At 52.5% G+C, this 12,897-nt stretch overlaps 2 protein-coding genes across 2 annotated transcripts; one reads left to right on the top strand and one right to left on the bottom strand.

The window, feature by feature from the left end:
• Positions 1-2,426: 2,426 nt before the first annotated feature.
• Positions 2,427-3,274, top strand: Ccdc85b (coiled-coil domain containing 85B). Its single transcript, XM_051145892.1, has one exon. The coding sequence runs from the start codon at positions 2,603-2,605 to the stop codon at positions 3,209-3,211; it is 609 nt and encodes a 202-aa protein (XP_051001849.1). The 5' UTR covers positions 2,427-2,602; the 3' UTR covers positions 3,212-3,274.
• Positions 3,275-4,323: 1,049 nt separating this feature from the next.
• Positions 4,324-12,300, bottom strand: Fosl1 (FOS like 1, AP-1 transcription factor subunit). Its single transcript, XM_051145889.1, has 4 exons — positions 12,041-12,300; positions 9,441-9,638; positions 5,619-5,726; positions 4,324-5,035 (listed from the first exon to the last, which is right to left on the bottom strand). The coding sequence occupies exons 1-4, from the start codon at positions 12,143-12,145 to the stop codon at positions 4,640-4,642; spliced, it is 807 nt and encodes a 268-aa protein (XP_051001846.1). The 5' UTR covers positions 12,146-12,300; the 3' UTR covers positions 4,324-4,639.
• Positions 12,301-12,897: the final 597 nt, after the last annotated feature.

Here is a 12,897-nt window from a genome sequence, read left to right as displayed (position 1 = left end):
GTTGGTATTGGGGACAAAGTCCTCCTACAGACTGGTCTTGAACTAGCTGTGGGGAGGATGACCTTGAATTCCTGATGCTTCTGCCTCCCCCTTCCAAGTGCTGGGATTACTGGCATATGCCAACACAACTAGCTTCAAAACAGTCTTTTTTAAATGTATATTTTCCTGGGTGTAGGGTCTCATGCTTGTAATTTCTACACAGAGGCCAGAGAACCTCTGTGGATCGGAGGCCAGCTTGGTCTACATAGGCAGTTTCAGGCTACTCAAGATTACATATTGATACCTTGTCTCAATCAAAACAAAATATTTTTCCAGATGAGGTTTCTATGTGCAGCTCTGGCTGTCCTGGAACTCACTCTGTAGACCAGGCTGGCTTCAAACTCAGCGATCCACCTGCCTCTACTTCTGGAATGCTGGGATTAAAGGCGTGTGCCACCGATACCTGGCTCAAAACAAAACACTTTAAAATATTATTTCCCTATTTAAAATTCTTTTTTGTTTTGTTTTTCTTTTTTTTAATTTTATTTATTTATTATGTATACCGCATTCTGCCTGCAGGCCAGAAGAGATGGTTGTGAGCCACCATGTGGTTGCTGGGAATTGAACTCATGACCTTTGGAAGAGCAGTCAGTGCTCTTAACCTCTGAGCCATCTCTCCAGCCCCTGTTTGTTTGTTTTTCAAGACTGGGTTTCTCTGTGTAGCCTCGGCTGTCACCACTGGACTAAAATTCTTTTTTTTTTTTTTTTTTTTTTTTTTTTTTTTTAAAGATTTATTTATTTATTATGTACACAGTGTTCTACCTGCATGTGTGCCTGCAGGCCAGAAGAGGGCACAAGATCTCATTGGTTGTTGGTTGTGAGCCACCATGTGGTTGCTGGGGATTGAATTCAGGACCTCTGGAAGAGCAGACAGTGCTCTTAACCGCTAAGCCATCTCTCCAGCCCTTGTTTAATATTCTTACTGGCCTTTGGTCAACCCTCTAGTCTAGCATAGCAGGCCCCTAAGAATTTGTTATCTAAAAAAGAAAGAAAGAAAGAAAGAAAGAAAGAAAGAAAGAAAGAAAGAAAAGGGAGCAGGGCGTGGTGGTGCTCACCTTTAATCCCAGCACTTGGCAGGCAGAGGCAGGTGGATCGCTGTGAGTTTGAGGCCAGCTTGGTCTACAAAGCGAGTCTAGGACAGCCAAGGCTACACAGAGAGACCCTGTCTTGAAAAAAACAAAAGAAAACAAAACAAAAAAAAAAAAAAGAAAGAAAGAAAGAAAGAAAGGAAGGAAAAAAAAAAAGGATTTGGCCTCTATTCACCATGAAGCCTACTTTCGTTTTTGGTTTGTGTGTTTGTTTAGTGGAGTCCTACTTTGTAGTCCAGGCTAGGTTAAATTGGCAGCAATATTCCAACCTCAACCTCCCAAGCACTGGGATTACAGGACAGGAGCCACAGATATACCTGTCTCTTTAAAGCCTTTTCATCTTTCCGCTTGCCTTATACCTACACTTAATACAATTTCACTTATTCCTAAACTGGCTAGACTTGGGGGCATCAGTGTCTTTTAGCACACTTCTTTCTTTCTCTCACATACTTTTTCTCTACTGGCAGTCTTCCGTTTTGTTTTTGAGGCAAGAATAAACCAGGGCCTTCCACGTGCTAGGTATGTGTTCTCTCTCTCTCTCTCTCTCTCTCTCTCTCTCTCTCTCTCTCTCTCTCTCTCTCTCTCTCTCTCCCTTCCTTCCTTTTTACGAGAGAGGGTTTCTCTGTGTAGCCTTGGCTGTCCTGGACTCACTTTGTAGACCAGGCTGGCCTCAAACTCCCTCGATCCGCCTGCTTCTGCCTCCTGAGAGCTGGGCTTAAAGGCGTGTGCCACGCCCTGCTTGTTTATTTATTTATTTTTTTAAAGACAGGGTTTCTCTGTGTACCCTTGCCTTCTTCTGCTAGATTTCTGAACTTTTTGGTCAAGAATAGGATTCTCGCCGAGTTTATGCAGGGACCTTTCACACAACCAAGGTTTATTAAACAAACAAATCCTACGGACGGCCCATCCTGCAGGCAGGAAACGTCCTCTGGGAGGGAGAGTTGGTTGATAACCAGTCAGGACCTTTGGACTCTAGATTTGGACTAGCTGCGGGTGATGCTTCGGAGTTCCAGCAAAGGAAGACGCCATCGGGGTAGGCAGGAGCCAAAGGCAGGCACCTCAATATCGGTTCTCAACAAGTGCTGGAGGAGATTTGGAACATGGAGTCCTGCAATGCCTTCGAGTCCTGCTGAGATGACCATAGAAGGAAAGGACAGAGAAAATCTCTACTGTTTGAGGGTCGTGACACCTATGTCCGGAGTGGGCGAGAGAAGAGGAGCTACAAGGCTCAGGCTCCGCCCTTGCGGGGAGACTCTCTGGATTGGCTGTCCTTCTGTAACATCACGAGGCCCCGCCCCGGCGCGCGCCCTGCCTCCTGCCCACCCCAGGGTGGCTACCGCAACCTACGCTGCCTCTTCTGCTGCTTGCGGTCCTCCGAGCCAGAACCCGGGCCGGAGCCTGAGCGGCAGCCGGCCCGAGTAGGGGCTCCAGAGCCTCGGCGGCGGGCGGGCGATGCTGCAGCTGCCTGATCAGCCATGGAGGCCGAGGCAGGCGGCCTGGAGGAGCTGACGGATGAGGAGATGGCGGCGCTGGGAAAGGAGGAGCTGGTGCGGCGCCTGCGGCGGGAGGAGGCGGCGCGCCTGGCAGCCTTGGTGCAGCGCGGCCGCCTGATGCAGGAGGTGAACCGGCAGCTGCAGGGTCACCTGGGTGAGATCCGTGAGCTCAAACAGCTCAACCGGCGCCTGCAGGCAGAGAACCGGGAGCTGCGCGACCTCTGCTGCTTCCTGGACTCCGAGCGCCAGCGGGGACGGCGTGCAGCGCGCCAGTGGCAGCTCTTTGGGACCCAAGCATCCCGGGCGGTGCGCGAGGACCTGGGTGGCTGTTGGCAGAAGCTGGCAGAGCTGGAAGGCCGCCAGGAGGAGCTGCTGCGGGAAAACTTGGCGCTTAAGGAGCTTTGCCTGGCACTGGGCGAAGAGTGGGGCCCTCGCGGTGGCCCCGGCGGCGCAGTGGGCTCTGGCGGCGGGCCCACGCCCGAGCTCGCCCTGCCTCCGTGCGGGCCCCGCGACCTAGGCGATGGAAGTTCCAGCACCGGCAGTGTGGGCAGCCCGGATCAGTTGCCCTTAGCGTGCTCCCCCGATGACTGAAGGTGCAGCATTTCCCAAGTCAATGCCTGCCTGGATTGCTCCCTGAGCGCGGGGACTGCTGTGGACCTCCAGACCTCGTCGCAGCTTTGGTTGAGCACCCGGGCGCTGGCATGGACTGAAAAAGCCCTGGCACTGAGGAGGGCCCCTCGCTCTTGCTGGCAGGGCAGCAGGGGAATGGAGGCTGAAGTGGAGGGACTTGCTGGGTGGTTGGGTGGGGACTAATAAACTGGGAAGGAAGCAGAGCGCGAAGCCTGGCCAGCCTGTGTCTGGAACTCGCTGGGGATGGGAAGAGGGTGGAAACGCAGAGACGCGGTCCAGTGCCCATCGGGTGTTAATGCCAAGAACTAAGGGCTGACTCCCACCCCGTTAGCTGAATTTGGGGTGGGATTTGAGATGTTGGTAGACCACTTAACCACCTCGAGACGCCAAGACAGGCAGAAATCCGGCCACTCAAGTGGCTCCAGCCTCCCTTCCAGGCTCCTTCCTGTCGAAACAATGGGACAGGAAGCAGGTGTTGGGGCCTAAAAGCCCACTGGGCTGCCTGCTCAGAAGGCGGAATAACACCATTCTCCTCTGCCCCCAGCTCTTAAGACAGGCGCAGTGTGGGTCCAACTGCTAATCTTTGCAGGCATTCCAGACACTCTCTGCCTCTCAGTACAGGGGATGAGGCAGAGCAAAGGTAGCCCCATTCTTCAGGGTAGTTTCTCCAAGGTCACGGCTGACACCGCCGGAACTTGGAGCTCCTGTTCCAAATGGTTTCCTTTGGCCTCCTAGATCCAACATGACAACTCAGACTAGAGCTTCAAGCCTTTTATTCCATTTTGGAAGGTTTGTATAAAAATAGTCTCTTTAGGAAAATAAATAGCAGCCGCCCTTGCTGTGAAGGCTTGGATACACCTTGGAGCTAAAGGCTTCTCAGAGCTAGGGAGATGAGCTCATCACAGAAGCCACCGGGGGCCTCCTGAGTTGTAGCATTCGGGAGGCGCCTGCAGGGTGTCCTGGTGCGCTGGCAGTGGTGTTGTGTGAGTTAGTGTTCTAGGCTAGTGAAAGGGCACCTTCTGTCTAGGTGTAGCGTTGGCTGGGTAACATGAAGAAAGTGACTACAGTGTGCAAGTGGTCTGCGAGGCATCAGGGCTCCAAAAGACCACGGGAGAGCTACAAAGTCTGGGCTGCCAGGATTTCTCTGGCAGAGGGGATGTATTTTGTCTCTGATTTCGTGCAAATTCTGATAGGCCAGCTCTAGAGTAACAATGAGCAGCTTTGGGGACCCCCCAAGCTGGCTCTTCATCAAAGCATAATGCGTTCGTTCTAATCTGAGGGGGATAAAGGACGTGCTGGTTTGGGACATGGATATGGTCCAGGCCTGCTGGATCAACGGGAGGCAGATGGACTAGGGGTAGTACCAGCAACGGGGTACGGCTGGGTGTCTCACAAAGCCAGCAGCGTGGGCGAACCCATGGGGTCGGAGGAGGGGTCTCCACTGCTGCTGCTACTCTTCCGATGTGCCGAAGAACAAGGTTCCGGTGTGCTAGGATAGGTGAAAACCAGGCTGGGAGTAAAGGGAGTCAGAGAGGGTGTGGTCATTAGTGTCGGGGTATGCAGTGCTTCCGGTTCGAGTACAGGCCCCGGGGAAAGGGAGATACAAGGCACCGGGCGGCTGGGAGCTGGCGGGCTGCTGGTGCCGCCTGTGTCCTTGTCTCCCTCTGGGATTTTGCAGATGGGGCGATGGGCTTCCAGCACCAGCTCGAGGCGTTCCTTCTGCTTCTGGAGCTCTTCAATCTCTCGCTGCAGCCCCGACTTCTCGTCCTCCAATTTGTCAGTCTCCTTTACAGGATTAGCAGAAAGTTAGGGAAATGAGGCCTAAAGATCTCTAAGCCTCAGGCTGGAGTTGGAGGTTGTCCCTGTAGTCCCCAGCAAGTGTGGACTGCAACTCCCATGAGCCCCCTGGGAAGAAAACGGGCACGACTTCCATCAGGCCCTGGGACTTCTTAGGAGAACTACCTACTGACTTCTACTCTGTTTCAAGGCCCAAAGCGAATAGTTTTTTTTTTTTTTTTTTTTAATTATTTATCATATATATGTATATACACACAGTGTTTTGCCTGTATGTACACCAGAAGAAGGCACCAGATCTTATTACAGATGGTTGTGAGCCACTATGTGGTTGCTGAAAATTGAACTCAGGACCTTTGGAAGAGCAGGCAGTGCTCTTAACCTCTGAGCCATCTCTCCAGCCCCCCAAAACGAATAGTTTTTTAAGCCACTTTTCCTTATCCTTTTCCCAGGACTTCCCCGCTGGCAGGGTGTGGAGGAGTACTGTATTGGGTCTCAGTGTTCTTGGGAGCCAAGGCCCCTCTTAGGCTCAGCGGCCGGGGTCTGGGAACCCTCTGCACCAGTTGATGCTCACCGCCTGTAGGAAGTCTGTCAGTTCCTTTCTCCGATTTCTGCACTTAGCCGCTGCCAGCTTGTTCCGCTCCCGCCTCACTCTGCGGCGCTCTTCCTCCTCTGGGCTGATCTAAGTTGGAGAGAAGAAAGCTCACAGTGAGGCTGACCCTGGGCCACCAGCCACCAGCCAACCTTTCCTTCAGCCCGTAGCTTAGGTACCACCGCTCCGTCACGGCTTCTCTGTGCCAGGCCCTCTTCACTTCATTGGTAAAATCTCCAGGTCACACCTAGTTTGCCGGTTTCTGCTCTGAAATGTTTTCCCCTCTCCATAAGCTTTGGCCTTCCGCCCCTCCTTCCTCATCTTAGGGACTCAACTAAGATGCCAGGACCTCAAGGAGCCTTCCCTCCTGTGTCTTCGAGCCATGATTGTCTCTTTACAGTCAGCCTCCTTATCTGTGGAAGATGGGGGGGGGTCTCTTCCCCCCAGGGGCTATGAATCGGAGGAGATGCCCATGAGTGTCAAAAGCCACTGGGGATCTACTGTGCCAGCGAAGTACTTTAAATGATCTATCTTTTGCTCAGTGCTAGGGATCTAGCCCACGGCCTGGTACATGCTAGCTAGGCAATGCTCCTCCACTACTTATACCCCTTAAATAGATTCTTTTTGTAGTGTTCTTTGTATTTCAGATAGGATTTCACTGTGTAGCCCTGCCTAGCCTAGAACTTGCTATGTAGACCGGGTTGTCCTGGAACTCAGAGATTCACCTGTTTCTGCCTCTCAGGTGCCGGGATTTGAAGATATGTGCCACCACGCTTGATTTGTTTTGTGTTTTTAAAAGAGATAAAGTCTCATGTATCCTGGGCTGGCCTCAAACTCCCAATTCTCCTGCCTCCACCTCCCAAGTACCAGGATTAGAGGCTCCTCTCATCACCCCTTCCAGCTTCCCTCCATTGACTCTTTTCTTGTTGTTTTTCAAGACAGGGTCTCTCTGTGTAGCCCTGCCTGGCCTGGAACTCACTCTGTAGACCAGGCTAGCCTGGAACTCACAGAGATCCACCTGCCTCTGCCTCCCAAGTGCTAGGATTGAAGGCATGTGCCACACCGTGCCCAGCTAGAGTCTCTCTCTTTTTTTTTTTCCGTCGTTCGATACAGGGTTTCTCTGTGTAGCCTTGACTGTCCTGGACTTGCTTTGTAGACCAGGCTGGCCTCGAACTCACAGCAGTCTGCCTGCCTCTGCCTCCCTATAGGTGTGCGCCACCACACCCGGCCCAGCTAGAGTCTTAAAACATATGTATTTATTTATATATGTATGTGTGTGGACACAAGTGTGCTATAGCACCTATGGAGGTCAGAGGACAACTTTTGAGAGGTTGGTTCTCTCCTTCCACTATGGGGGTTTCAGGGATTGAACTCAGGCTTGGCAGCAAGAGCCTTTACCCCTGAGCCATCTTACCAGGGCCCCCTACACAGATTCTTGTTTGGTTTTTGAGAGGGTTTCTCTGTGTAGCTCTGGCTGTCCTGGAACTTGATTTGTAAACCAGACCAGGCTGGCCTCAAAATCAGATCTGCTGCCTGAGTGAGTCACCACTGCCTGATTTTTTAAGGATAAAAAAAAAAAAAAATTGGCCTGGAACTGAAGAGATGGCTCATCAGTTAAGAGCACTGGCTGCTCTTTCAGAGGTCCTGAGTTCAATACCCCCCAACCACATGGTGGCTCACATCGTCTATAATAGGATGTGATGCCCTCCTCTAACCTGCAGGTGTACATGCATACATATGTAAATACATAAGTGAATACATAATATATAAGTAAATAAAGTTTGCAAGGAAAAATTGGCTTGTGGAGGTAGCACACACCTTTAGTCCCAACACTTGGGAGGCAGAGGCAGCCAGAGACTTTGTGAGTTCGAGGCCAGCCTGGTCTACAGAGTGAGTTCCAGGACAGCCAAGGCTGTTACATAGAGAAATTGTCTCAAACAAGCAACAGCAAAATTACGTATATGAGTGTTTTGCCTGTGTGTATGGATGAGCACCACATGCATGCAGTACTGGTGGAGGCCAGAAGAGGGCGTCAGACTTTGGAGAGAATTATGGAAGGTGCTGGGAATAGAGCCTGGGTCCCAGCCAGAGCTAATGGCTGAGTCATCTCTGTAGCCCTCTTTGTACTGGCATGTGAGGAGCTGGGGCTCAGGGAGGGTGAACAGCTTGTTAAAGTTCCAGAGCACAGTTTACTATTCACTGTTCACACTGAGTGAATGGCTGTCTGATGGAGCCACCTGCCCAGGAGACGCTACCCACAGCTCATGGCTTCAACCCACCAGCACCTGTGATTGAAAGGTGACACTCAGGACAGGGCTAAAGGAAGGAAGCACTAAAGCTTTATCCTTGGCTTGCCTCTTGCTCATACCCCAGCTGATCACAGAGTAAGCTATGCTGTTGCCACGAAGCTTGCCGCTGGGCTTTTCTCTGGCCAATCTCACGCATCTCCCAGGGTCTTGCCCACCCTCCCCATCCTCTGCCGAGCAAAGGTCTGTGTAAGCGTTCACTTGGGAAGCATGTTCTCCATCTTAGAGTTAACCCCTCAGAGCCAGGTTTGTTCCTTACAGCATATTTTTTTCCTAGTCGTTTTTTTTTTTGTTGTTGTTGTTTGGTTATTGGAGACAGGGTTTATGTATCCCAGGCTGACCATAAACTTCTCATGTTTCTGAGACTAGACTTGAGCCCATCCCCCTCTCACCACTCTTCCCAAGTACTGGAATGACGGGCATGCCCAGCACAGCCAGCTTTTTAATATGGAGGCCACCCCCCCCCCCCCGCCAACACACACACAAACTATACACCCCAGGGAGAGAAAAAGAGATGCCATGGCCCTAAAGACCCTCCATCTCAGTCAGGTGTCCTAGTATGCACCTGTAATCCTAGCACTTGGGAAGTTGAGGTAGGAGGATCTCAAATTCAAGGCTAGCTTGGGTTACATAAAGAGACTCCTACTTCAAGCAAAAATAAAACAAACAAACAAACAAAAAACCCAAACCATACCCTTATCTATTTTAGGAAGGACTCAGGGAGGCAAATGTTCCAGCTCGCTGTCTGAAGCCTGTGAGCTCCCAGCGAGACAGTGTGGCTCATGGAGTCTGATGCTGGAAGTTCAATGTACCTGAGGCCAAGGCCAGTCTGCCATCACTCGCTGTTCGTATGGCTTTGGACAAGTGACTACCTCTCTATGCCTTCACTTCCTCTTCTGGAAGATGGGAAAATTTCCCATTCACTTTTTTTTTTCTTTCTTCTTTTTCCCTGTAGACAGGGTTTCTCTGTGTAGCCCTGGCTGTCCTGGACTCACTTTGTAAACCAGGCTGGCCTCGAACTCACAGCGATCCACCTGCCTCTGCCTCCCAGGTGCTGGGATTGAAAGTGTGCACCACCACCGCCCATTGACTTTTTGTGAGCATTAGAAGAGAAACTGAGATTCCGAGAATGTTGAAAGGGCCACTGGTTCATTCCTATTCGTTCCTCACCCCAGGCTACACAGGCAGCATAGGCCCCCCACCCTGTGTGTGGCCATGGGGACCCCACTCATCCCCACACAAGCACTTTACACTCTGGCCCCTCGGCCTCCATTCTTGTTCCCCCAACCCCATTTCCAAGAAGAGTCTTCTTTCGGTTTTCCACCCGCAAATCCTGTCTGCGGTTTAGGTTAGCCTTCTCCAGGAAGCTTTCCTTGACTCAGAAGTGACCTTTGACCTCTTTCTTGGTGTCCCAGGGACTGCATCGCATAGCAAGATCCCATCCCTTCCTCCCAGGACCCCTAGGGGCTATCGAAAGTGCAACACCTCTGTTCCTTACCTGCTCACAGGGCCTGCGACGCACCCCTGGAGGTGGCCCTAAGGCTCGTATGACTCCTGGCCGGGGCTGAGGGGGACTGTACTGGGGATAAGGCAGAGGTCGGGGATAGCCACCGGGTCCCAGGAAATGAGGCTGCACCATCCACTGCAATTCCTGGCTGCCACTCACAGCGTTGATGCTTGGCACAAGGTGGAACTTCTGAGAAATAAAAACAGAAAGTTGAGCTGTGCGTGGTGGCGCACGCCTTTAATCCTAGCACTCAGGAGGCAGAGGCTGTCGGATCGCTGTGAGTTCGAGGACAGCCAGATTGGCTGAGGGACTTCCAGGAGACAAGCCAGACTTCTGTCTACCTTCAGTGTAGATACTGGCTCTGGGAGACCACAAAGAGCAGTTTGGCAATCAGAAACCTGTTCATGAGCTGTATGGCTCTTTGGGACAGATTACAAAATGTCCTCTTTGCCTCTGTTTCCCCATCAGAGATACTTTTTGTTTTTGAACTAAGTATGAACGGCCCATGCTGTTCCAACTGCTTTACAGACAGTGACTTATTACAGCTGTCACAACAATTGCTTCACTTTCAGCCACGGGGACAGTTGTCCATAGACCCACAGCCAGTGGGCAGAAACTGAGATTGGGCCCAAATGGCTGGGCTCTCAGCCGCGCCTCCTCCCAGCCTCGCAGAGGCGCGTAACTTCAGCGTCTAGCTCCCAAGGCAACTGAGAAGCAGGTTTTGTTTGTTGTTGGGGGGACAGGATCTCATGTAGCTCAGGCTAGACTTATACTCTTGATCCTTCCGTCTCCACCTCGCGAACACCGAGACTGTAGGCATATGGCAGCACAGCCTGAGGATGTGTGTAGCAAAGCCTTTTGAGAGCTGGGTCCCCCCAATATGTTGGACAAGGACTATGTCTTGTGTCAAACATCCGTTCAGCCATTTTCTGGCTTTGTGACTGGGGTGAGTTGCTTAGCCTCAGTGTTGCTTCAGTTTCCTTCTTCCTAATATCACACAACATGACATTTCATTGCTGCTGAGAAGCAGGCTCTGATAGCTCAGAAATCAGAGTTTAATCTGCTTTTAAAAAATTTTTTTTAAGCTGGGCGGTGGTGGCGCACACCTTTAATCCTAGCACTTGGGAGGCAGAGGCTGGTGGATCGCTGTGAGTTCAAGGCCAGCCTGGACTACAAAGTGAGTCTAGGCCAGCTAAGGCTACACAGAGAAACCCAGTCTTGAAAAGCCAAAAAAAAAAAAAATTTTTTTTCTTTAAATTTTAGTTTTGAGACAGGGTCTCTGGCTGTCCTGGAACTCACTTTGTAGACCAGACTGGCCCCAAACTCCCAGAGATCTGCTTTCCTCTGCCTCCTGAGTGCTGGAATTCCAGGTGTGCCCAACTGTCATCTTCAAATTTTGAAGGCTCAAAATTGATGGGGGTTTTCGAGTCCATAAAATAAGAGAGATGAGATGCCCTCCATTTAGAGGCCTGGCGTCCTTTAGTTCTTTTTCTGCCAGAATTCTGAGGTATGTGTTGGGATTGGGTGTTGGGGGATTGGGGAGGGGGTGAGTGTTCTGATGGAGAAAACTGGGTTCAAGTCCTGTGAGCTAAAGGGGGCCGGGGCTCCAGTCCAGGAAGCACCTCTCATGCCTAGGCAAGTCTGGAAGGCTGTATCCTCAGCCCAGCACTGGGGGGACACAGCAGCTCAGTGACCCCGGTTCTAGCCTAGAAGCACAGCCAGGGGGCATCTCCCGCTCCTAGGTCTTCGGTCCTAGGGGCTGTTTGGGGCCAGGAAGGGAGGGGCACCCACGGTGACTCAGCCGCAGTGACTCGGCCCGCTGTGACTCGGCGGAACGGACGCAGCTCCTTCCCTCCCCTGGCGACACGTGCTCTCTGCCCCTCGACAGGAAATGGGCACCTGCAACCTCTCAAGTGCCCCTAGCCAGCAGTGGGAAACGTCGGGTTCCGAGAGTATGGGGTGAGAGAACGGTCAGGCAGATGCCCCGGTGCATGTCCCAACACTTCGTGGTCTCCAGGAACCCTTCAGAACACTGTCTGGGGTCCATGGGCTCTATACTGCACACAAAGGAATGAGAACTTGACCGGGTAGAGGGACACGGACAACTGGAGCGATACACAGACAACCACAGACTGCTAAGAATTCACTGTCCCTGTCAGGTTCTGAAGGACCCCATCCTTCCCGTGTGTCCAGACTCCAGGTCCCAGTTACTAACTGGAGAAGGTGAGCTCCTCTGATCCTGTCCAGGCTGGGATGGGGCAGGTGGGGGACACCGTATTTAGAGGCAGACGGGAGGAAATGAAGGACCATAACGGAGACGAAGGGACAGAGTGACAGTCAGCTAGGGAGATGCGGGCCGGCTAGAAGGGGAATTCGCAGACCTTCGTTCCTCCCGCTGCGCGCGCGTCCCCTTGGCCACCGGGAACACGGATTCCTGGACTGCGCTGAACGTGCAGGATCCTCGGTCACGACCACCAGAGACAGACACTGCTCGGGCTCCCAATCCTAATCCCAGAGCAAACCAGACTAACCCCAGCATCCCCCAATGTTGTCCAAACCCAGGTCCCTCCCGGGGGTCCCGCCAGCCTCACCTGCTGCTGGGCGGTTGGCGCCTGAGCTTGCGGGGGCTGCGCTGGGCGACCATACGCGCTGCCTGCCCCAGAGCTCGGTCCCGGTTCCCCGAAGTCTCGGTACATGCCCTAGGCTGGATGCTCGGTAGGGTCCGCGTCGGCGGCTGCGGTTCTGACTCACTCGCGCCTCGCGGAGTCTTGTCTTTTTTATGAATGAAAAGTTCTTGGGCTGAACCACTTGCACTGCGGGGGGTGGGGGCGTGTCGCAGCGGCGCCTTTTACCTCACAAGGGACCCACCTCTCCCGAGGAGCTTCTGTCGGCCGGTCCACACGGAACTTCACGACCCCCTTGCTCTGGTGGCAAGCCTCCTCTGCTGGGAAACAGCGACCTACTTGGCGTCCCCTAGCCTCCGCGGCGGCCCGCCTCCTCTGACGCAGCTGCCCATACATGGTGCAATTTCCTCGCCGCGCCCAGGTGCAGCGAGGATTCCCCCTGACGCACCTAGCAGAGGTTGGGGCTTGCAGCTGCGCCCCGCCCCGTCCGGGCTAGCCAAGGTTCCCAACACCATAAAACGGGACGAAACAATCCTGTAGCCTCCTGGCCTCGCGCGCGGGGACTTAGAAAGAAAGGGAAAACTGTCTGGAAACTATGAAGTGAATTATATATGATGGGTTATTATTATCATTATTTACCTGGCAAGAATCATCCCAACGTCCTATTTTAAGGCCGCTCCTCTGGAATCGGGTGGCAGGATTGTTTGATTGAGTTTGTTATGTTTGTTGTTTGTGGAGGTGGATGGGTAAGATATCTCAGGTATCTTTTTGCAGTGGTGGGGGTGTCCCAGGTACCTTAAACTGGCCTTGAACTTGCTACTTAG

This window comes from Acomys russatus, chromosome 5 (assembly GCF_903995435.1).
Source record: "Acomys russatus chromosome 5, mAcoRus1.1, whole genome shotgun sequence".
NCBI lineage: Eukaryota > Metazoa > Chordata > Mammalia > Rodentia > Muridae > Acomys > Acomys russatus.
Note: the sequence above shows the minus strand (reverse complement) of the source record. Positions and strands in the feature narration are given on the sequence as shown.